A 25,497-nucleotide genomic window follows, 5' to 3' on the forward strand; every position below is an offset into this window, starting at 1 on the left:
GAACTGCTGCTACTGTGTTTTGCATCTAACCTCAGCTGTGCAAACATGAATTAAGAAAGAAAAACATCAAGCCATCTTTATCAGATCTCCAAACAACCTAGATAAATTCCTTTAAATGAATAGTTTAGTTAGAATGAATAGTTAGTATGTAGAATAACAAAATTTGCAAACTCTTAAGAACCCCTGTTCAAAGTACTTCTACTTAGCTCTGAAAGATTATTTCTCTGGATTATCAGATACTCAGAAATAGTTACTTTATTAGAAAGCATGCCAATCCAATCTAAGGCCACAGGTAACAATTCTCACAGCAAGAGTTAAATCAAAATGACTCATAGGTATAACTGGTTAGAGTGATGTCTCAATAACAGTTTCTCCAAGGAAACATCTCTTCTGCTCCTAAATGTCAAGTTAGCTCACAAGGTGGAGCCCCCAATTTCCCCACAAATTAAAGAATAAAGTCCATTATACTCAACATCACTCGACAGCGATAAGCTGAAACATTCTCCTCTAAGATCAGGAACAAGACAAGGATGCCCACTTTTGCACTTTATTCAACATAGTACTGGAAGTCCTAGCCAGAGCAATTATGCAAGAAAAAGGGAAGAAAAAAAAAAAGCATCCAAATCAAAAGGAAGAAGTAAAACTCTCCCTTTCTGCAGATGACATATTAGGTATAGAAAATCCCAAAGACTCCCCCAAAAACTGTTAAACTAATAAATGAATTCAGTAAAAGTATAGGATACAAAATCAATATACAAAAATCAGTGTTTCTACACACTAACAACAAAAATTTTTTAATTTATTTATTTTATTTATTATTTATTTTTGGTTGCGTTGGGTCTCCATTGCTGCGCGCGAGCTTTCTCTAGTTGCAGTGAGCGAGGGCTACTCTTCGTTGCAGTACGTGGGCTTCAGTAGTTGTGGTTTGCAGGCTCCAGAGCACAGGCTCAGTAGTTGTGGCACACAGGCTTAGTTGCTCTGCGGCATGTGGGATCTTCCCGGACCAGGGCTTGAACCTGTGTCCCCTGCATCGGCAGGCGGATTCTTAACCACTGCGCCACCAGAGAAGTCCCACAACAAATTATTAGAAAGAGAAATTAAGAAAACAATCCCAGGCTTCCCTGGTGGTGCAGTGGTTGAGAGTCCGCCTGCTGATGCAGAGGACACGGGTTCATGCCCCGGTCCAGGAAGATCCCACATGCCGCAGAGTGGCTGGGCCCGTGAGCCATGGCCGCTGAGCCTGCGCGTCCGGAGCCCGTGCTCTGCAACGGGAGAGGCCACAACAGTGAGAGGCCCGCGTACCACAAAAAAAAGAAAGAAAACAATCCCACTTATAAATGTATAAAAAAGAATAAAATACCTAGGAATAAATTCAACCAGGAAGGTGAAAGATCAGTACACTAAAACCTACAAACAACTGATGAAAGAAACTGAAGAGAAACACAAAAGATATTCCATGCTCATGGACTGGGAGAATTAATATTGTTAAAATATCCATACTACTCAAAATGATCCACTGATTGAAAGCAATCCCTATCAAAATTCCAACGGCATTTTTCATAGAAGTAGAAAAAACAATCCTAAAATTTGTATGGAACCCAAAAGACTCTGAGTAGGCAAAGCAATCTTGATTAATCTTAATTTCAAACTATACTACAATGCTACAGTAATCAAGACAGTATGGTACTGGCACAAAAGCAGAAATATAGATCAACAGAACAGGATAGAAAGCCCAGAGATAAACCCATGCACATACAGTCACCTTATTTTTGATAAAGGAAGGAAGAATATACAGTGGAGAAAAGACAGCCTCTTCAATAAGTGGTGCTGGGAAAACTGGACACCTACATGTAAAAGAATGAAATGAGAACACTCCCTAACACCATACACAAAAATAAACTCAAAATGGATTAAAGACCTAAATGTAAGGCCAGACACTATCAAACTCTTAGAGGAAAACATAGGCAGAACCCTCTATGACATACATCACAGCAAGATCCTTTTTGACCCACCTCCTAGAGAAATGGAAATAAAAACAAAAATAAACAAATGGAACCTCATGAAACTTCAAAGCTTTTGCACAGCAAAGGAAACCATAAACAAGACCAAAAGACAACCCTCAGAATGGGGGAAAATATTTGCAAATGAAGCAACTGACAAAGGATTAATCTCCAAAATTTACAAGTAGCTCATGCAGCTCAATATCAAAAAAACAAACAGCCCAATCCAAAAATGGGCAGAAGACCTAAACAGACATTTCTCCAAAGAAGATGTACAGACTGTCAACAAACACTCGAAAGGATGCTCAACATCACTAATCATTAGAGAAATGCAAATCAAAACTACAATGAGGTATCACCTCACACTGGTCAGAATGGCCATCATCAAAAAATCTACAAACAATAAATGCTGGAGAGGGTGTGGAGAAAAGGGAACATTCTTGCACTGTTGGTGGGAATGTAAATTGATATAGCCACTATGGAGAACAGTATGGAGGTTCCTTAAAAAACTAAAAATAGAACTACCATATGACCCAGCAATCCCACTACTGGGCATATACCCTGAGAAGACCATAATTCAAAAAAGAGCCATGTACCACAATGTTCATTGCAGCTCTATTTACAACAGCCAGGACATGGAAGCAACCTAAGTGTCCATCAACAGATGAATGGATAAAGAAGATGTGGCACATATATACAATGGAATATTATTCAGCCATAAAAAGAAACAAAACTGAGTTATTTGTAGTGAGGTGGATGGACCTAGAGTCTGTCATACAGAGTGAAGTCAGAAAGAGAAAAACAAATACTATATGCTAACACATATATATATAGAATCTAAGAAAAAAAATGGTTTTGAAGAACCTAGGAGCAGGACAGGAATAATGACGCAGATGTAGAGAATGGACTTGAGGACACGGGGAGGGGGAAGGGTAAGCTGGGACGAAGTAAGAGAGTGGCATGGACTAATATATACTACCAAATGTAAAATAGATAGCTAGTGGGAAGCAGCCACATAGCACAGGGAGATCAGCTCGGTGCTTTGTGACCACCTAGAGGGGTGGGATAAGGAGGATGGGAGGGAAACACAAGAGGGAGGAGATATGGGGATACATGTATATGTATAGCTGATTCACTCTGTTATAAAGCAGAAACTAACACACCATCGTAAAGCAATTATACTCCAATAAAGATGTTAAAAAAAAACAGTATGGTATTAGTATTAAAAAGACACAAATATCAATGGAACAGAATAGAGAGCCCAGAAATAAACCCATACATGTACAGTTAACTATTTTTTTTTCCTTTTTGCAGTATGCAGGCCTCTCACTGCTGTGGCCTCCCCCGTTGTGGAGTACAGGCTCCAGACACACAGGCCCAGTGGCCATGGCTCACGGGCCCAGCCGCTCCGTGGCATGTGGGATCCTCCCGGACCAGGGCACAAATCCACGTCCCCTGCATCGGCAGGCAGACTCTCAACCACTGCGCCCCAGTTAACTAATATTTGACAAAGGAGCCAAGAATATTCAATAGGGGAAGGATAGACACAATAAATGGTGCCGGGAAAACTGGGCATCCACTTGCAAAGGAGTAAAACTGGACTCGTATCTTACACCATACACAAAAATCAACTCAAAATGGATTAAAGACCTGAATGTAAGACTTGAGACCACAGAACTCCTAGAAGCAAACATAGATGGTAAGCTCCTTGACATCAGTCTTGGCAATAATTTTTTGGATTTGAAACCAAAAGCAAAGGCAACAAAAGCAAAAATAAACAAGTGGGACTACATCAAACTAAAAAGCTTCTTCTCCACAGCAAAGAAAACCATCAACAAAATGAAAAGGCAACCTACCAAATGGGAGAAATATTTGCAAATTATATATCTGATAAGAAGTTAATATCCAAAATACACACAAAATTCTCACAACTCAATAGAGGAAAAAAAATTAATCAGATTAAAAAATGGTCAGAGGAAGTGAACATTTTCCCAAAGAAGACATACAAATGCTTAAAAGGTATGTGAAAAGGTACTTAACATAACTCATCATAAGGGAAACCCAAATCAAAATCACAATGAGATATCACCTCACACCTGTCAGAATGGTTACCATCAAAAGGACAACAAATAAATGTTATCAAGGATATGGAGAAAAGTGAACTCTTGTGCACTGTTGGTGGGAATATAGATTGTTGTAGCCACTATGGAAAACAATATGGAGGTTCCTCAAAAAATTAAAAATAGAACTACCTCATGATTGAGCAATTCCACTTCCAGGTATACATCCGAAGGAAACAAAATCACTACCTCAAAGATACATTTGCACCTCCATGTTCGTTGCAGCATTATTTACAATAGCCAAGACATGAATCAACCTAAGTGTCCATCAACAGATGGATAGATAAAGAAAATGTGGTATATATATACAATGGAATATTATTCAACCATAAAAAAGAGAAAATTTTCAGAGTACTATGCTAAGTGAAGTGAGTCAAAGAAAGACAAATACCATATGATCTCAATTATATGTGGAATCTAAAAAGAACCAAACTCATAGAAACAGAGAACAGACTGGTGGTTGCCAGAGGCAAGGGGTGAAGGTGATCAAAAAATACAAACTTCCATTTATAAGATTAATAAATCCAGGGGATGTGACATACAACATGGTGACTATAGTTAACAACTGTATCATGTATTTGAAAGTTGCTAACGGAATAGATCTTAAAAGTTCTCATCACCAGAAAAAAAAAATCTACAACTATGTGAGGTAATGTATGTTAACTAAACTTACTGCAGTAATCACTTCACAATATTTACATATATCAAATCATTATGTTGTACACCTTTAATACAAGGTCATATGTCAATTATATCTCAGTAGAACTGGAGAAAACATTTTTTAAAAATAATGTCCATGTGTTGTAACTGATATACTTTTAAACAGAATCCACAGACTAGAAGCACTGCCCTGACATTACATTTAACAAGTAGTTAAATGCATAATCATGGGCTTCAAACAGAAGCTATTTTACATTTTGGTTAAAATTAGAATTCTGTGATTGTGGTTCCCACAGTTTGTATGAATAAAATTGATCACATTATGAATAAACAATAGAAGGTTACAAGCAATTAGATGATTATAAATTTTTAGATTTGATGGCATATTAACCACAAAAACTAATCCAGGCAGAACTGGAGATTGTGGTTTCAGAGAGACAAGCGTAAGTTAAATAGGAAAAATATGTTTAAATAGTAACACTCCTTAAGCTAGAGGTTTAGTAGGTTTAGTATCAAGTTCCAGTGGAGAAATAATTCAGCACCATAATCACAAAGTAACTAACTAAATTATGTACTTTTTTTGATATTTGCTGACATGCATCCCTAATTCTCATTTTGAAGCAAAGATTTTTATTTTTCTGGTGCCACCAAGTGGTAACATTATGAAGTGTTCTAAGGTTAAATGCAACTAACTTTTAGACAGAAAAGTATCACACTGATGTGTTTTATATCAATTTTGTGTTTCAGTACAAAATTATATAGAAAGAAAAGGGCAAAATATTAGAGCCAACTGTTTGGAACACATCCCCATTTTAAACTCCCAACCCCAAATGAAATTTAAGACAAAGAAGAAAAATGAGTAGATCATTAAGACCAAAATGCTCCACTAGCAGACAAAAAAACGCAAAAGACTCTGAAACTATTTGAAAAACAAAAATTTATATCAAAATGATATATCAATCAAACCATAAGAGATGCTCCCTCCTGAAGTTCCACTAATGTGGCAGTAAAAAAAAAAATATTTTTAAGGCAAAACCCTGTAAGAACAAAGAGACTGAGAGAGAAAATAGCAGCAACAAAATTTTAGAAGGTAAAAAGTAGATGGATGAGTGGTTATTGACTTGGGCAACTCAAGGAAGCTGCTTGATTTACACAACACTTTAAATCTGTCCAAAATTTCAGGAACTAATGGTTTTAGGTAGCTGTGGAAGTTGAGTGTGAAGGCTAAAAACTAGAGAATTCATCAAAATTCCTGGTTAAGAAGTAATTAGGACACTACTACACACACTCCCTCTTCCACTCTTTACAGCCAAGCATTCATCTTTTTACTACATTAGAAGACGGAAAGTTTATACTCTAGGAAGAGTAAACAGAAGTCTTCTAGACTATAGGACACCAGGCATAGTGAGGGTGGGAGTACTGTAGTAAAAAAGTATTAGTAATCCAGGAGACTGTGGTAATCTAAATGGTACTAACAAGTCAAAGACCACAAAACAACAATGACGATGATGATTTTCCGGACAGAAAACCACTGGAAGAAGGTCCTATCAACCTCTGATTACTGTGTCCAGAAAATCAGGTAACGAATTGAAGTATGCTTCAATCTGCTTCCATAAAGAAAAGGCAAATGATAAAAACTGACGCTTAAAAAATAAGTAAATAAAACGCTAAGTTCTACTTACAGACATTCAGCAACATTCAGCTCTACATGTCCCATATCACCCACATTAATTAGCTGAGAATTTATCACAACTAACAAAAACAGAATAGTAGGCAAATCCAAGAACCCTTTACACTCTGTTTAAAAGCTCATTTCATCTTGTCTCTTTGGGCCAAGAGTCAATGTACTAAACAATCTCTGTGAATACTCCTGAGATAGGTGAAGGTTGGTGACCATGTCAGAAAAAAACATTATTATTCATACAAAAGACTTAGAGCCTTCGTTTTTTTTAAATTGTTTTTGTTGAATAATTGATCAAAGCAGAACTTAAGTATCTCTGATACTGTCCTGCATTTCATGAAACTAAAAGTATATGTCCATATTTAAATCATTTAATCTCCAGTAATTTCTCCTTTTCAGTCTTGTTTTTACATAGGATTATACACAAGCAACAGTTATACATCACATACTTCTTCTTCTCCAGATACCAACACAAGAACATGCCAAAATACATTAATACAGATAAAACTGTACCTTGAACACCTTCTAGGAGTAAATCAACTCCCTTCCTATAAAAATCAGAAGCAGCTTCATAGTCATCTTCTTCTTCCTTTTTTAAAGCCAGCTTTATTAATTCTCCTGCTTTCTCCAAATAATCTCTCTTGCCAAGCTTGGATTTTAAACTGCCAGGAAAGAGGCCACGACTTTCCCGTTCTTCTTCTGTTTTACTCTGTTCACTGTCAGAAGCAACAGCCCCTAGTGCTGAAGAATCCGAAGAAAGACTGAGACCAAAAGTTCTAATGGGAGAATTTTGATTGGAAGCCATTCCATCATCCAACTCAGCAAGAGAATCCACATCAACAGTAAGAGATATTAGATCACTGTCACTGGAGAAGCCTAGAAATATGATCACAATAGTAAACAGATATTAAACTGAGAATCAGCCAAAAGAATACAAATCATACTGACTATTCATTTTTTCATACTACCTATGTCAATCAGGAAGGGGTAATTTACTGATGGAAGTCAGTGTCCAGCAATTTGTTTCAGCTTAGTTCATTCATTTTTTTTAATATCTTTATTGGAATATAATTGCTTTACAATGTTGTGTTAGTTTCTGCTGTATAACAAAGTGAATCAGCTATACATATACATATATCCCCATACCCCCTCCCTCTTGTGTCTTCCTCCCACCTTCCCTATCCCACCCATCTAGGTGGTCACAAAGCACTGAGCTGATCTCCCTGTGCTATGCAGCTGCTTCCCACTAGCTCTCTATTTTACATTTGGTAGTACAGTCAATGCAACTCTCTCACTTCGTCCCATCTTACCCTTCTCCTTCCCTGTGCCCTCAAGTCCATTCTCTACATCCACATCTTTATTCCTGTCCTGCCCCTAGGTTCATCAGAACCATTTTTTGTTTTAGATTCCAAATATATATGTTACTATATGATATTTGTTTTTCTCTTTCTTAGTTCATTTTTGTACTGTATCCCTACAGCTGTAGAAGACAGTCTCCTTGCCTTAATCATCAAACTAAAACTGAGACAAGTCTTTATCTAGCCTTGTTGTCAAAAACAGCCCTTACCACAAGATCTCGTAAACTATTTATAGAAGGCTGATGCTTGTATACACAGCTGCTGTGAACAACAGCATTATGATAAAAGGAAGAGTAAGAGCTTTAGAGTAAGACAAAAAAGAAGCGCCTGGATCCCCACTCTTTAAAACTTACTGTGTGACCAACAGCAAGTTACTTAATAATATAACTTATCATGCAGGGCTTTAAATGAGAAAAAGAGTTAATGGATATAACAGGCTATCATTAAATTATAACTATTATAGCAATTACAAAATAATTATTTTACGATAATATAATGTATCCTCAGAGGTGTGCTTTTTTTTTTTTGCAGTACACGGGCCTCTCACTGCTGTGGCCTCTCCCATTGCGGAGCACAGGCTCCGGATGCGCAGGCTCAGCGGCCATGGCTCACAGGCCCAGCCGCTCCGCAGCATGTGGGATCCTCCTGGACCGGGGCACGAACCTGTGTCCCCTGCATCAGCAGGCGGACTCTCAACCACTGCGCCACCAGGGAAGCCCCAGAGGTGTGCTTTTAAGTAACCATCCATATCTGGAAAATGTATGCCACTTACGGTTTTTTTTAACTGAAGTATTTTGAAATTTACATTTCAGCCTCCTCCACAAGCTTTTGGAGGAATCTTTGGTCTGTATTTGCATCTTAGTCTTCTGACATAAAATGAATAATGGGTGCTACTGAAACATTTAAGCAATGAAAATTACTTCTTCCATTTCATATAACTGACTTCATGGTAAGTGAGCTTGAAATACAACAACAGTTATTAAACTTTCTGGTCTTAGGACCTCCCTTTACATTCTTAAAAATGATTAAGGACCTCAAAGAGCTTTTATTTATATGGATTGTATCTGTAAATATTTACCAATCTTGATATTTTAAAAACAGACTGAATTTTTTTTAAACACGAAAGCCCATTACATGTTAACATACTGTTTTTTCCTTTTTTTTTTTTGTTCATTCATTCTCGTGTTACAGGACCTTTTTATCATTTCAAGTTTGTTTGCTTTTTTAAATTTATTTTTGGCTGTGTTGAGTCTTCGTTGCTGCACACTAGCTTTCTCTAGTTACGCCAAGCAGGGGCTACTCTTCGTTGCGGTGCGCGGGCTTCTCATTGAGGTGCCTTCTCTTGTTGCGGAGCATGGGCTCTAGGCGTGCAGGCTTCAGTAGTTGTGGCACGCAGGCTCAGTAGTTGTGACTCGCGGGCTCTAGAGCACAGGCTCAGCAGTTGCAGCGCACAGGCTTAGCTGCTCTGTATCATGTGGGATCTTCCCGGACCAGGGCTCGAACTCGTGTCCCCTGCACTGGCAGGTGGATTCTTAACCACTATGCCACCACGGAAGTCCCAACATAATTTTTATAAAAATAACTAAGAAGTGCCATTGTGTTACATTTTTGCAAGTCTTGTTAACAGAAGATGGCTGGAGTCTCATGACTAATTCTGCACTCAGTCTGTTGTCAGATGTTTTTCTGGTTGGAAAATTTAAAGAAAATGTCACATGGGTAAGTAACTGAAAATGGGGTGAATATTTTAATAGCCTTTTCAAATAACTGTGGCTATTGTTTTTTGATACTACCAGAAAACTTAACAAACAGTAGTTTCTTAAAGGTTAGTTTACATGTGGAATATAAATTTCTATCAATGTAATTTGTTTCTGTTACATTCAAATCCATGGGTCTGTCTTACACACACTGAATGGATCTTTTATCATGCATGAGTTTGTAACACCAAACCCTGGTCATTTTGAAAATATTAGTTCCCTGAGTTACACAGATCCTCCAAATGGTGACAAATTTCATTATTACAAAATCATATTTGCTACTTACCACCAACAACATCATCAGAAAATTCTTTAAGTATTGGAAACTGTCAGGCTCAAAGTGGCTGATACAGGTTCTCCAAAATTCTAATTTGGGACTGAAAACTAGAATTTTATCAGTATTTGGCAACAAATACTGTTAGCTGTTTTGCTCGGAGTGGCTGATACAGGTTCTCCAAAATTCTAATTTGGGACTGAAAACGAATTTTATCAGTATTTGGCAACAAATACTGTTAGCTGTTTTCCTTGAAGTGTCAGCTCACTTCATTCATTTTCAAAAAAAACATCTGCTAAATACCCAAGTCTGAATAATGATAGTTTGTATGTCAATCATCCTTTCAAACAAAAATGGGGTCCCAGGGAAAAAGTAGCTAGTTTATGGCTCAAATAATTGCACAAGTGCTTTCTCTCAAGGCAACCATGGTAGTTCAGCACACCAAGTGTTTTATGTATACTTCCATGTCATCACACAGAATACCAAGAAGACATGTACCCAAGGGTTGAGATTTAATAAAATTAACAGTTTTTACTGCTTTATCAAGGCTTTATTCCTAGGTGAAACTACCATTGGTATTACTGCAAGTATGTGCAACAATTACTGTTACAGTCTCGTATCACTGTCTTGATTCCTGCTCAAGTACATCAGTTTTATCCACCATTGCTTTTGGATCATCAAATGTCAGCAGAGTGGAAACAGCAAATAATTTCCTAGATTATTATGAAAATAGTTTCTGCCTTGGGCATCCCCTGAAAAACATCTCAGGGATACCCAGCGGTCTGAAGACCATACTTTGAGAGCCACTGATTTATATCATTAAATAAGATTGACAATAGGGTTAGGCAAAACTTAGGTCTGGCAACAACTATGAGATCTGCATCTCCATTGAATACTGACTGCCAAGTTTCTCATAAAGGAAAATATATTAAGAAGAAAATGATCTCCCCAGGATCATATACTAAGTCAAAATTAAAGGTGGATTTGAGTGTACAATTCTAGATCAGGGATCAGCAAACTTCTTTTCTGAGGGTCACAGGGTGACTATTTTAGGCTTTATGACCTCAGTCACAACTAATCAACACTGCTGTTGTAGCATAAAAGCAGCCACAGACAATGCCTATGTGAAAAGTGTGCCTGTGTTCCAATAAAACTTCTTATATGGATGTTGAAATTTGAATTCCATATAATTTTCACATGCCACAAAATAATATTCTTTTGAATTCTGTCAACCATTTAAAAATGTAAAAACCATTTTTAGCTTGTAGGTCATATAAAAACATGTGGTAGGCCAGACTTGGCCCATGGGCCACAGTTTGTCAACCCCTGTTACAGACTCAAATTGCTTACTTCATATGGAATAAAGTTAAGTTAGGGTAAAAACATTTACTGGCAGCTAAGCTGAAATTTCAAATCAGCTTTAGACACTACTTTGGCACTCTGTCAATATATCCTGTTTTCAGGGATTCTGGGGTTTTTTAAAATCCTTAGAACGCTCATAAAGTACTAATTTTGTTCCCTAAAAGCAACAGATCTCATTAAACCCACAATATCAGATGAAATTCACTGGACCTAGTGGAAATCTTTTCAATTCTCTGACATTTCAACTGTATAGACAGCACTTAAAATCAAAATCTCTTTATAGCAATCTACAAAATTATTTATCCACTGCTCTGAGCAATATATAAACTTTACAAGAGATTTTTTAAAATAATTTTTAAATATTTTATATATTCCATACAAATTTATTTCCTTAAATAGTTATCATTATATAACCTGGTCCATTGAAATTAATAAACAAAGAAAAAAATGTTTATACAGCTAATCACAAAACAAAGGAAATGTTACAGATCTTTTGTCTGCTCTCTGATGTCTTGTCACTATAACCTCCACATCATTTATCACATTGTACTGTTTCATGCTTTGCCTGATTTTCCTTTCTAACAAGAAAAATAATACCAAAGGGTAAGAGGGTAAAGTTATGTGTATTCAGTTTCTTGGCTTTTGACCATAAACATCTAGTCACATAGTCATATTTCCTCTTACTTTTCCAACCTTATTTTATTAGCAAAGGAAATTATGATTAAATGAAATTAGATCAGAAAAGTAAGACCATCAAAACACCTAGGGAGAAAGTCAGATAGTAAAATAGAGTAATAAATAAATATTCTATACAAATTGTTTCCTTTTCAAATTCTACCTAATTCTAAATGAGTGTTTCTTTTTTTTTTAACAGATCTTTATTGGAGTATAATTGCTTCACAATGCTGTGTTAGTTTCTGTTGTACAACAAAGTGAATCAGCCATATGCATACATATATCCCCATACACCCTCCCTCTTGAGCCTCCCTCCCACCCTCCCTATCCCACCCCTCTAGGTGGTCACAAAGCACCAAGCTGATCTCCCTGTGCTATGCAGCAGCTTCCCACTAGCTATCTATTTTACATTTGGTAGTGTATGTATGTCACTGCTACTCTCACTTCGCCCCAGCTTCCCCCTCCAGACCCCGTGTCCTCAAGTCCATTCTCTATGTCTACATCTTTATTCCTGCCCTGCCACTAGGTTCATCAGTACCATATTTTTTTTTTTAGATTCCATATATGTGTGTTAGCATGTGGTATTTGTTTTTCTCTTTCTGACTTACTTCACTCTGTATGACAGACTCTAGGGCCATCCACCTATAAAGGAGGAATGTTTCAAAATAAACAAACATAAAAACTAACAGGTTAGGTAGAGGAAATTTTTTAGCCTAAACAGGAGAAGCAAAAGGAAACAAAAAGACTTGTTCTGGTTTAACCTTTTTGGAGGACAATTTGGCAATGCATACCAGATGCAAAACATGCTGGTATCTTTGGCTCAGAAATTCAACAATTTATACCAGAAATAAACAGAGACGTGAAAAAAAGATCCATACATAAGAATATACATCACAAAAACTAGTGCAATTGGAAATAACAAATTCCTAATGATAGGAGATTACGGCACATCCTTATGATAAAATATTACAGTTATTAAAAATTATGTTATAGAAGAATATTTAATGCTAAAGTATTCATGCTCTATTAATCAAAAACAACAAACTGCAAAGCAGTATATATATACTATAATTCTAGTTTAAAACCACAAACACAGAAAAAAAGTCTAGGAAGGTACACTAAACATTAACAGTACTTTTCTCTGTATGCTGGGACTACAGGTGACTCTTATCATATTTGCTGTATGTGTATGACAAGTCCTTAAGGCTCTGTATGTGAAGTATATCAAAGAAGATATAGCAAGAGCTAAAACTGGGAATTTGTTTGTAAATAAAGATATGTTATACAGACATAATTTATAAAATGTATGAATCATGGCCAGCAGCCAGTGCCAAGAAACATCTAACTTAAGAGAGAAGACAGACATGATTATAAAGACAGATCTGTATAAAGCAGACTAACCCCTGACACTTCTTCCTTGCTTATTTTCTTCCTTTAAGTCTCCTCTTAAGATGCACCCTAATATACCTGAAAAACCTAACCCTATCATATTTCCTCAACCATACACTGCAGCTAATCTAGTATTATCTGATATGTTTCTCTTCCCTATTGAAGCAATTTCTACCTTCCCTTCTTCTCAATGAAGGGAATTCCCCAACCAGCTCAAGAAGAACACTCCCTGTCTACCACCTCAGCAATGAATATGAAAATATAGATGGAGGTGTGTGAATACTCAGTACCTCGTTTACTCACCTTATATCCTCAATAAACCTACTTAATACAGGGCTTGCTAAACTCCTTGACATCACAGTCCTGTCATTTAATCTGTTTTTTACAAAGCTACACATATAAATATCACATGACATGGACACTAGCTCCCTGAAACCCAGAAAGTTAACAAGTAAGATAAAGAGAGCTGCAAGCAAGAAAGAGGTTCTCAGTTAAGGTGAGTAGGAAGAACACTGTGGATAAGGCAGGGCAACAACTGACAATACAGAGACGATTTGTCAAAAGTTAAACCAACTTGAAGTCAATCCATGTTTAAAGGGGCCCTCTGGGCCATCATGAGAGTAAAAGGTGCATCCTTTACCAACACCATCAAGTCAAAAACCTAAGCCTTTTTTGGAAAGGGTGGGGGGTGGAGGGGAGTCAAAGGTACTATGAAAGCGTTCTGCCTCCAGGTTCATATCACAGAGATTCAAGTCTCAGGGCTATTAGAGGGCCCCAGGCGACTGGTTAAAAAGCAGCTGCAACAGTTCACCTACCTACCCTCACCTTCTGTGCTTTGAACCGCTCAGAGTAGGGCAGTGTAGTGTAATCTGTCTAGGATACCGTCTCTGAAAGACAGGCACCAGGGGAAAAGGTTGAGTTGCCATAGAATAAATCTTTATACTATAAGCTATCAGAAATCTGTATTTGAAGACCATCTGCAAAAAAGAGATCAGTTTCCTTTAGAACAACAGGTGGTCTCTCATGGCCAACTATATATAAAATACATGGCCTCATTATTATTAGCTGATAGCTTTCACTGAGCCCTGAGGTTCAAATATTGCCATAGTCAATGAAAGGGAATTTCTACTTTTCCTAGTAGCAATGACTCAAGCTTCACACACAAAGCAAGATTTCTAGCGAGCAGAACAAAGGTCACCCTGAGGTAGAAGACATACATATCAATCTCCATTAAGAAACGAGCCCTTATAAATATGATTTTAAGTGAATACCTAAACCTAAAAGTTGATGTTAGTCAAGATTCCTGTACCTGAATAAAGATGCAGACGTAGAGAATGATCTTGAGTACACCGGGAGGGGGAAGGGTAAGCTGGGATGAAGTAAGAGTGGCATGGACTTATATATACTACCAAATGTAAACAGATAGCTAGTGGGAAGCAGCTGCATAGCACAGGGAGATCAGCTCAGTGCTTTGTGACCACCTAGAGGGGTGGGATAGGGAGGGTGGGAGGGAGACGCAAGAGGGAGGAGATATGGGGATATATGTATATGTATAGCTGATTCACTTTGTTATACAGCAGAAACTACCACACCATTATAAAGCAATTATACTCCAATAAAGATGTAAAAATAAATAACTAAATATTTAAAAAATAAAAACACCCACAAAAAAAAAGTCTGTACTTGATTACCAACTCATCATTCAATAATAGCTATTGTTACTAAAAAGAACCATCCCTTTGACGTTTCACATTTTTATAATGTCCTCGATACATGTCTTTGCTTCACCGTTGAAATTTTATAAAAAAACATCAGAATATCTACTGCATATTTGCTTGAAAAAAAGAGTAAACTCATAAAACAATAAATCAATCACAATTACAACCCTAATTGTTACTTTACTGTTGTGACCCTACTGTTACCTTACCATGAACAACAAAGATCTATGAGTTCCCTTCCACTTCTACCTAATGAACATTTTTTGCTGCTACTCTCCATAATCTACTCTGCAAATCAAACCTGTTACCAGCACATAAGTAACTCACACTGAGCTTTCTATATCAAATATGTATTCTCACTGCCTTCCCCTACATAAAATTAAATCTCATTTCAAAATAGAGTTCTGTGATTGCTATTAAATATCTGGAGTGCCGTGACTGCCTTAGGCACCTGGCTTAATTTCTCTGAAATTCCAATATTTAATTGTAAGATAAGAGATTTACCTATATCATTCCCAATGTTCCTTCTATTCTAAAACCTATTCCCACAACATATTAATATCATGAATTTTTTATTTGCCCCACCCGACTGCTAAACTCTTAATATCCAACGTTATCCTCAATAGCCCTAGAGTTGTTAAGGGTCAATACTTATAATTTGTGTAATTTGTTTTATATGCACACATAACCACAATGACACATTCTCATTTGTGCTTATCTTGAGAATAATAACTTATTCTTTTTTTCCTATTTATTTTAAACTTCTCCACCAAAGGAAATTCAACTAATAATGGACAGTGAATAAGAGTTAAGTAGATAAGCACTTAAGAGAAAAAGGAACTTCAAACTGAATAAGCACACTCGAAAGTAATACAGAAGGGCCTAGAATTAGCCCAGTAACAAGATTTACAGTTCTCATGGTGCCACCTAGCGGACATTTGCACTAAATTCTACTTTAAATTTAAATTACTTTTAATTAGGCTTTCTATATTTTGTCATCTTTGTGCTTACCTACATAATAGAAAGAATTATTACCCTGCCACCAAATAAATACACAAATCTTCAACTGAAAGTGATTTTAAGAGGTCCCTTACATAGACTAGCAATAGATGCTATTCTCAAAATATACATCTCATTTACTCTAAAAATAGTTAATTCAAGACCGCTTAACAGATCCTTTCTTGTGTCTACAATTGTTACAATGAGCACTTAGGGAGCTCTTACTCCACAACTTACAGGCAAAAAGGAAAAAAAAAGGTAAATTTGACTACTCCAGGAGACATTTAAGAATATTTATTCCTAAAGATATGCTACATATAAAAAGCGGATCTCTCCATTTGTATTTGTGGTTATGATCACCTAATTATTTTCTCTTATTCGCTGCATACACCTGGAAAATGTCCCTCCCAAAACTGCAAAAGAAGTCAAGTAATGTACTAGGAAGAGGAAATGACACAGTTTACCAGATGAGCTTATACCGACATCAAAGGCTCCAATACCAAGGCCAACATGGCAGTAAAGCAACCTACATCTTTCCAACAGGCCAACAGATGAGAGAAACATATCAAGAAGCTCAATTCCCAGGCACCATTTTGGCCAGGTTTCCACTAATGTCACAGTAACTTTATAGCTAAGTTTAAGTCAACAGAAAGATGGAATTTTATAAAGGAAATAAGATGTTAACAATCAATTAAATCTTCTTTCATCTTTGAGAAAATATAGTTTAATTTCACTGAACAAAGGAGACAAAGAGCAACCAGCATTTCATTTTAAAAACATAAAACAACATTAACGTTTTATCTAAAAACCTACTGAATAATTTTATAATTTTCAATTTCATATTAGATAAAATACATTTAGCAGTTAATCACCAAATTATTGGTTTTATGAAACCTTAAAGAGGTTTCCTCTATCATACTATACTATAAAATAATGAAATTTTTTTAAAATCCACTAACCCAATTCTTTACGTTTTCCTTAGAAAACTTTCTTTCAAGGTAAATTAAGTAAGACCTGTTGATTGCATTTTATGGTACTAATAAAAATGATGATCACTTAGCCTCTACATATGTTCTCTGTCACTCTAACTGAAGGACCTTGGCACAGCAGACTATATATTAAGATTTGCCCTTCTGGACCATTCCACTGGCAAACTAAATCACAAGTATGAAAAATGAATCCACCTTCAAAACACCATTTAAAATACTACACTCAGAGGAGCTGTTACGGAGTAAATCACCTCCTCACATTTTGGCTCTGAATTCAAATCTCAAGCATTTGCCACCACAATCCCTCTACAACCTTCCATTTCACTGCATACCTGTGGGGCTTGGCTGGCTGCCAGGTTTCCCCTCTCTTTTCCTACTAGAAGCCCTCTCCCTTGTTTGTCTCTGTGGTTTGCAGACCTTTTGGTATGAAAGTAAATCTTCCACTTGGCTAGTATGCCAGACAATCTCATGATATTTAAAAGTCATTTTTCCTCTCAAATAACAATGAATTTGCAAGTTGTCTGACACTCCAAGCTGTATTTGTCAACAGGTATCTTTCAGCAGGATTAATTAGCAAGGCATAGAATAGAGGCTTTTAAAGGGAGGGGGTAAAAAACATAAACATTAACAGCATTTCCAGTTCCATGTTTTTCATTCTTCAAGGATCACAGTGTGTTTCAGAGATGGTAATATAGTTAGAAAACTAAACTATGCACTGAAAGGATAAAATTTCAGTATTACTTTTAGGTACCATTAAGTCTTTTTCTGTGTTTTTAACAGAAATGTTGCCCCCAATTTCCCTCATAAAAGCATATTCCTAAATGATAACTGCTTCCAAGGAAAACTCAGCTTTTTGAAATGTCAAAGATAAACCCTGAAACAAATATACTCTACCTCTGCTGTAGGTAGGGTAGCCCATTCACCCTGTTTGCCCAGCTTGTTGGTTTATGCCTGCTGTCTTGGCATACAATAAGTACAGTAGCATCTTCTTCAATTCTCAGAAGTGTCTCGGTTTGGACAATAAATTACAAGCTCACCCTAGCTTATAAAGTTAGAGCTATAATCTACCTTAGGTTATATCTCCTTTAATATCAATACCTTTTTATTCCGAACAGCTTCCACATTTTACAACACCATCCCAAGGAAAGTTATCCTAATAATAATGCTCCTCCCCTTCTCTCCTAAACTAAGGCAAAAGACCTCTGCACAACTCCCATCCCTGATTACCTTATACTCAAATAGGCTTCTGGGACACCCTTCTCTCACCATGGTTGACTCCTACCTAGGTAATAAAGACTTATCAAAGATATCAAAGAATATAACCATCCCCAAATCAAATACCCTTCAATTTCTGCATCAAGAAACAAAGAGAGGGCTTCCCTGGTGGGAAGTGGTTGAGAGTCCACCTGCCGATGCAGGGGACACAGGTTCGTGCCCCGGTCCGGGAGGATCCCACATACCGCGGAGTGGCTGGGCCCGTGAGCCATGGCCACTGAGCCTGCGCATCCGGAGCCTGTGCTCCGCAACGGGAGAGGCCACAACAGTAAGAGGCCCGCGTACCACAAAAAAAAACCTCTCCCACAAATCTTTCTAACTCTCCTACTTGTCCTCTCTTGGACATCACCAAATCAGCACATTTACAGGCAGAAAATGCCCTCTCCCTCTTTCTCAGGAGTAGGAGTGTATCTCTGAGGCAACACCCAGATCAGGTTATCCCAGAAAAGTCACCCTCCAAGGAAACTAGTTCTAGAAACAGAGTCACCTTAGCATCTCAAGCAGTGATTAGATTTTCCAAAGCCTAGCAAGTATCTCAGATCAAAACAGGTCGTGGAGAATAGATTTTCTTTTTCCCAACAAACCTGATGGACTATAAAATAAAATTACTATCAACAATGTTTTTCTATGACCTCAGCTGATTCAGGATGGAGTCAAAGATATTGAGGACCCAAGGGAGACCCCTGGGCCTAAGGACCACATACATTTCACAGAACAGTAGGTGTAAGTTAATGGACTGTGCTTTAAGTCAATGAGAGCCATCATGAAAAATAAGAAAAGCTAATCACTTCTCAGTGTGGTACCACCAAAAGAAAAATAAATTTTAAGTGCATCAGCCCACACAATGGATGAGAACTTGTTGTTCCTACCAAAACATGATGGGAATTACTGCAATAGATCTATGTCAATGTGTCTGTCACTGTATGACATCAGTACACATCCCCACAAAAACATCACTACAATGAGATCATGGCTACCTCCCATGTTAGAGTCATACACCATTCTCCTCTACCATAAATTCCTACTCATGAAAGAGATCAAGAAATATTATCTAGTCTATGATTTTTCTTTTATATAAACCAAACCTAAGCTACCTCAAACAAATCTAATTACTTATTTTTAAAGACTCCCCACCCTGTCCCCAAGTCTCTCTCTTTTTTAATTCCAAAATATTTTCTGGAAGAAAACTAGCTAAGGAAATTCAAAGATCAAAATATGTATTTTAAGTCTTCATAAAAATTCAAAGATGGCTTAACAGAGGAATAAAACAAGAGATTAAGCATTCTTAAATTAAAGTGATTAAAAGTATAAAAATTGCTTTGGTTTAGACTCATGTTATTATAAAATATATCAAAAACACTAAAACTGCCTTAGATATATTCTTTCTGGTACATGACTAAAATTTTAAAGCCAGTCTTGAAATTAATTGTCTGATAGTCAGATGCTGCTAAATAAACTTTAGCAAGGCATTCTTATACTAGACAACACAAATTCTGAACACTCATTATACCACATTTCATCAAATCTAAGAAGCCATTAATTGTAGGACAAATCATTATTTTACACATCACTGAGAAAGAAAAAATCTGTCTATTAAATGTAAGATATCATCAACCCAGTATTATGTACTCAATATCAGTGATGTTAAAACATGAGGGAAAAAAAGTATCTTAGAATTAGTGAAATATTCTCAAATTCCTATATCCACCTAATTTTGGCAAGGTAGCTATGATTTATAGTCTGTCACAATCAAAACCACTGAAATGAAAAAAAAAATTTTAATCTCTTACCTTCTGTAGTACATTCAGGAAAGCTATCAATGAGGGAATCCGAATAAGCTTCAACGGGACCAATCAATTCAGAACCATCATTGATTATTCCACCCTAAAAAGAACAAAGTAACTGTGCTTCATTGTCGATATGAGTATTTTAAAAAATCAGTAATGAGAACAATGGTTATCTCATCTAGGTACAAGAATTACAAAAATGTTCATCTATTAAACTAGATTACAACTGCTTTTAAAAAATCGATAGGAATATCAATATTGGTTCATCAAATGTAACAAATGTACCACACCAAGGAAAGATGTTAATAATAGGGGAAACTGAGGGAGAAAGGGGAATCTATGGGAAAACTCTATACTTTCTGCATAATTTTTCTGTAAACCTAAACTGTTCTAAAACATAGCCTATTATTTAAAAATTCAACAAGAATTTTACAATGTTTTTAATAACGTGTGGCTTTTTATAAAAGCATGTTATTTTAAATCTACCAAAAGTACTCATTAAAAAAAGTGCAGAGGGCTTCCCTGGTGGCGCAGTGGTTGGGAGTCCACCTGCCGATGCAGGGGACATGGGTTCGTGCTCCGGTCTGGGAGGATCCCACATGCCGCGGAGCGGCTGGGCCCGTGAGCCATGGCCGCTGGGCCTGCGCGTCCAGAGCCTGTGCTCCGCAACGGGAGAGGCCACAGCAGTGAGAGGCCCGCATAACGCAAAAAAAAAAAAAAAAAAAATGCAGAAAAAGAAAAAGCCCACCAGCTAAAGTGGTGGGTATTACTCAGTATCCTTAGTAGTCACTAGTCTTTCTAATTAATGATAAATGATGGAATCCATTAGGAAGTCATTTAATTTTACCAAATTAAAAACTACAACACAGCACCTCAAGTGATCCGAGAAGTGCCTTATATTCGAGAATCATTTGAATGCAATGTACATAAGACTAAATAAATTTAAGATATTTTATTAAAGAGATACATTTTTAATAAATATAAAACTGATTTATCCATGTGACCATGATTTTAATTCTATATTTAAGTTTGAAAATTCAGGCCTGAAAAGATTATTTTCTCTTACTCTGTGTGCAACTAATGAATGCTCTATCAGGCAAGTGCTGTGGTGTGATTTTGTGCTGTGGCTTTATGGACTGAATGCTCCAATAACATATATAAAGGTTTATAACCCTTAAATAACTATAACTAATTAAAATAATAGCTCTTCTGCTCTTTAACATATTTCCTTTTACCTTCCACCCACAGTTCTATACCCCCAAACACTATTACCAGGATAGCAAAACCCAAGAGAAATACAAGACCCCTATTTCCTCTCTGTGTTAGCACAAAGAACTCAACAACTATCCTTCCCCTGCCCCTAACAACTATCTTTACCTAATCAAGTCTCCCTGCCAGTTCATCTTTGAGAAATTTGAAATTAACAAATTTTACTTCCCTGAGTTTTAAGTGAACTGAAACTTTGAAAACGATTATTTTTAGAAGAATTTTTATCACATTATTCTATTTTTTAATTAAAATATTCAAATCACAGATTGTAACTGAATTTTTCTCCAAAAAGAAGAGTATCTATTCTAGACTAAGCCATCCTGTAAACAATATCCAAACCAAACCCTAAGAAAATGTAAAAGTATTCCTGAGAATTTTAATAGGCAAATTTGATTTTAGGTATAGTCTCACATAGTAGAAAGTGCCTTTCAACTATTAACTACCTCTTCCACTACCAGGTATGTGACTTTAAGTTACCTACCTATAAAAATGGAAATAATATCTACATCACTAACTCAAAGAGTTGTTAGGACTAAAAGTTTTCACAGATGTAAAGTGTTTAGAACAATGTAATGAGCACTCAAATTTTTATTTGTTATTACTAGCTGATACAAGATTTGCTCATAAGATAAAAACAAAATACTGAGGAATGCAAGAAATGTTTAGCTCATAATCCTACAGAAATGTTACTTACCTAATTTAATAAACAATATTATACAAAATAGATAATAAAGAATAAATCTTTAATGAAACAAAATAATAAAAACTGTTCTAGAGGAACTTAAGGGAAGTAGTAGGAAAATACGCCACAATTCTACTTTAAATCCCTAGTTCAAAAACATTAACCTTTTAGTGTTTCTGAGTATGCAGTAAAAAGAAACTCTTATTATACAGCATCTCAAAGGTTTTGATTAATGAAGAGTCAATCTGGGGGGGAAGGAGTTCAGATATGCTGGAACATCCAAATATGGTGGTAAATCAGCAAATGCTCCCCAAAAGGCAATGATGAAACTAGAGAAAACTGTCAAAACAATTTTACATTTAAGAGCTCTGGAAATTAACCAAAAAACATAAAGCAAATGAATAAGTGGCTACTCATAAAACCACAGAAGCCCCGGTGAGAACTGTGGGGGTCTGTGATATTCTTGCCTGAGGTTGTTCATATATTCCCTCCCAGCTGGGTTGCCATGGTAATTATACAAGGGAAGACAAGCCTTAAAAACAAGCAGATCACCTGCAGAAGAGGCTGGCATGATTTAGACTTAAGCACAGAAAAAAGTTCCCCCCCACAAAAAACAGTGTTACCAATAATAGTAGCAATCTTAGTGCCAAAGAAATGGCAAGAACAGTGGCTCAGCAAGCATGAAGTTGTAGTAAGCAAAGGACCAGCACATTAGCCAGACATTTAGCAGGAAGATCCAGAAAATAACATGGCCATAAGGGTTCTTAATAAGTTCTCTACCTATCCATGCAGGAAAAACCAGAGACGGATCAAGCTATCTGCAAATCCCTGGCAAACCATGAGAGGGTGCACATGCAGAGAAATGCAAGAGATCCCAAAGGAAAACAAAAGCCAGGGCAAACTTTAAAACTGCTTGAACCTTGAAAACACACAAAGAATCATCAGCATAAGGGAGAAGCATATAATGAAACAAAGTGTACAAGCAAAGGCCAATCACTGGCTGACCCAAGCTATGCTTATACAAGGCACCTAGCCAGGTTTAAAACTACAATAAAGATTTTAAGCTGAGCAGAGATATTAGCAGTCACACACCGTACATCAAACAGACTACACAGATTTAGTACAGACATGTTACTGAACACACTAATAAAACAATGGCAACAACCCTCAGGGGAAAAAAATTAGAACACAGAGTTGCTATAATATATTATCCAAATTTTTCAGTGTTCAACAACAAAATTATGAGACATACAAAGAAAGAGTAAAGTGTGATGATGAATGGATACACAGAATGTGGTATATTCATATCCACTTAATGGAATATTATTCAGCCATCAAAAGGACTTAAGTACTGATACATGCTACAACACAGATGAACCTTGAAAACATTAAGCTATGTGAAACAAGTCAGATGCAAAAGGCCACATACTGTATGATTCCATTCATGTCCAGAATAGGCAAATCCATCAAAACAGAAAGTAAATTAGTGTTTGCTAGGGGTTGGGGCAAGTGGGGTAGGAGGGGTGAATGCTAACGGGTATAACGTTTCTTTTGGGGTGATAAAAATGTTCTGAAATTAGATAGTAATAATGGTTTCATGACCTTGTGAACAAACTAAAAAACACTGAACTGTATGCCTTAATTGGTGCATTTTATGTAATGTGAATTAATCTCAATTTTAAGAAAGAAAGAATCAGATGAAAACCCTAGAGTTGAAAAGTATAGTAACAAAATTTTAAATTCTCTAGAGAAGTTCAACAATACATTTGAGAAGGAAGAATAACCAATGAACTTGAAGATCAACAGAAACTATCCAATATGAACATCATAAGAAAAAAACTGAATAATAACAGAGAACCAGGGAGAGCTGTGGGATAATATCAAGCATACCAACTTACATGTAATAGGAGTACCACACATGAGAGAGGAAAAAGGGCTGAAAAAGAATATTTGAAGAGGTGAGGGCATAAAACTTCCAAAATTTGACAAAAATATTAATCTACAAACACAAGAAGATAAATTAAACCCAAAATAAAATAAACAGAAACAGATCAACAGCTAGTCACGGTTGAAAGACAAAGGCTAAATTCAGAAAGAAGCAACAGAAAAAGACTTATACACTGGAACTACAGTATAATTAACAGCTGACTTCACAAAAAAAAACAATAAAGGGAGCTTCCCTGGTGGCGCAGTGGTTGAGAGTCCGCCTGTCGATGCAGGGAACACGGGTTCGTGCCCCGGTCCGGGAAGATCCCATATGCCGCAGAGCGGCTGGGCCCGTGAGCCATGGTCGCTGAGCCTGTGCATCCGGAGCCTGTGCTCCGCAACGGGAGAGGCCACAACAGTGAGAGGCCCGCATACCACAAAAAAAAAATAAAATAAAATAAAGGACAAAAGACAGAGGAATGATAAATTCAAACTGTTAAAAAGAACTGTCAATCAATAATTCTATACATCCAGCAAACTATTCTTTTAAAATGATGAGTAAATAAAAACATTTCCAGACAAGGACTGGGAGACTCTATTGCTAGCAAACCTGCCTTGCACAAAAAAAGAAACTACAATCCTTCAAGATGAAAGGAAATGACAACATATGGTAATTCAAATCTACCTGAACAAATAACACCAAAAAAAGGAAATATGAGGGTAAATAAAAAGACTACATAAATATATGTTCTTCTCTCTTCCTCCCTTAACTCTTTGAAAAGGCATCATAACACTGTATTGTTCAGTTTACATTTGAGGTATACGATAATATAACAAAAAAGGAGGAGTAAATAGAGCTCTATGGAGCAAACTTTCTATATTTTACTGGAATTAAGTTAGTATTCTTCTCAAGTAAATTGTCATAAGTTAAAGTGCATATTTTAATCCCTAGAGCAAACAGTAAGACTATAACTTTTAAGAACACACACCTAAAAAAAAAGAGTTTAAGTGGTATAATAAACAATACCTATTTAATACAAAAGGTGGTATAAAGTAGAAAAACAAAAGAACAAAAAATATGAGACATATAACAAATAGCAAAATGGCAGACAAAAGTTCAATCTTATCAATAATTAAATATAAAAGGACTAAATACCACAATCAACAACAGCAATTTGCCTACTGAATAAAAAAAACTATATATAGTGCACGTAAGAGTACCCTTTAGATTCAATAATACAAACAGACTGAAAGCAAAAGAATAAAAGAAAAGTACCATGCAACTGTAAGAAACCTAGAGTGCCTATATTAAAATCACACAAAACAGACTTTAAGACAATAAATATTACTAGAAAGAGGGGCATTTCATAAGGTTGAGAAAATCAATTCATCAGGAAGATATAACCATTCTATGCCAAAAAAGCCCCCAAATGAAGTAAAAATTAACATAACTGAAAAGAAAAATAGAAAATTCAACAATAATTAGAGACTTCAATACTTCAATCTCAATAATTGCTAGAACAACTAGACAGAAGATAAGCAAGGATAAAGACAACAACACTATCAAGTAACTTGAATT

At 36.4% G+C, this 25,497-nt stretch overlaps 1 protein-coding gene across 4 annotated transcripts in view; it reads right to left on the minus strand.

Moving 5' to 3' along the window:
• The window catches only part of RPS6KC1 (ribosomal protein S6 kinase C1), a 220,753-nt gene that overhangs the window by 122,310 nt on the left and 72,946 nt on the right, over positions 1–25,497 (minus strand). For 3 of the 4 annotated variants that reach the window (XM_065878173.1, XM_065878179.1, XM_065878164.1), the window contains 2 exons: positions 20,045–20,138; positions 6,975–7,337 (listed from right to left, as the gene is read on the minus strand). In XM_065878173.1, the coding sequence (XP_065734245.1) occupies positions 6,975–7,337; positions 20,045–20,138 (457 nt within the window). The remainder of the gene's footprint in view (positions 1–6,974; positions 7,338–20,044; positions 20,139–25,497) is intronic. The other variant, XM_065878185.1, reaches the window with a different exon arrangement.

This window comes from Phocoena phocoena, chromosome 1 (genome assembly GCF_963924675.1).
Source record: "Phocoena phocoena chromosome 1, mPhoPho1.1, whole genome shotgun sequence".
Classification (NCBI taxonomy): Eukaryota; Metazoa; Chordata; class Mammalia; order Artiodactyla; family Phocoenidae; genus Phocoena; species Phocoena phocoena.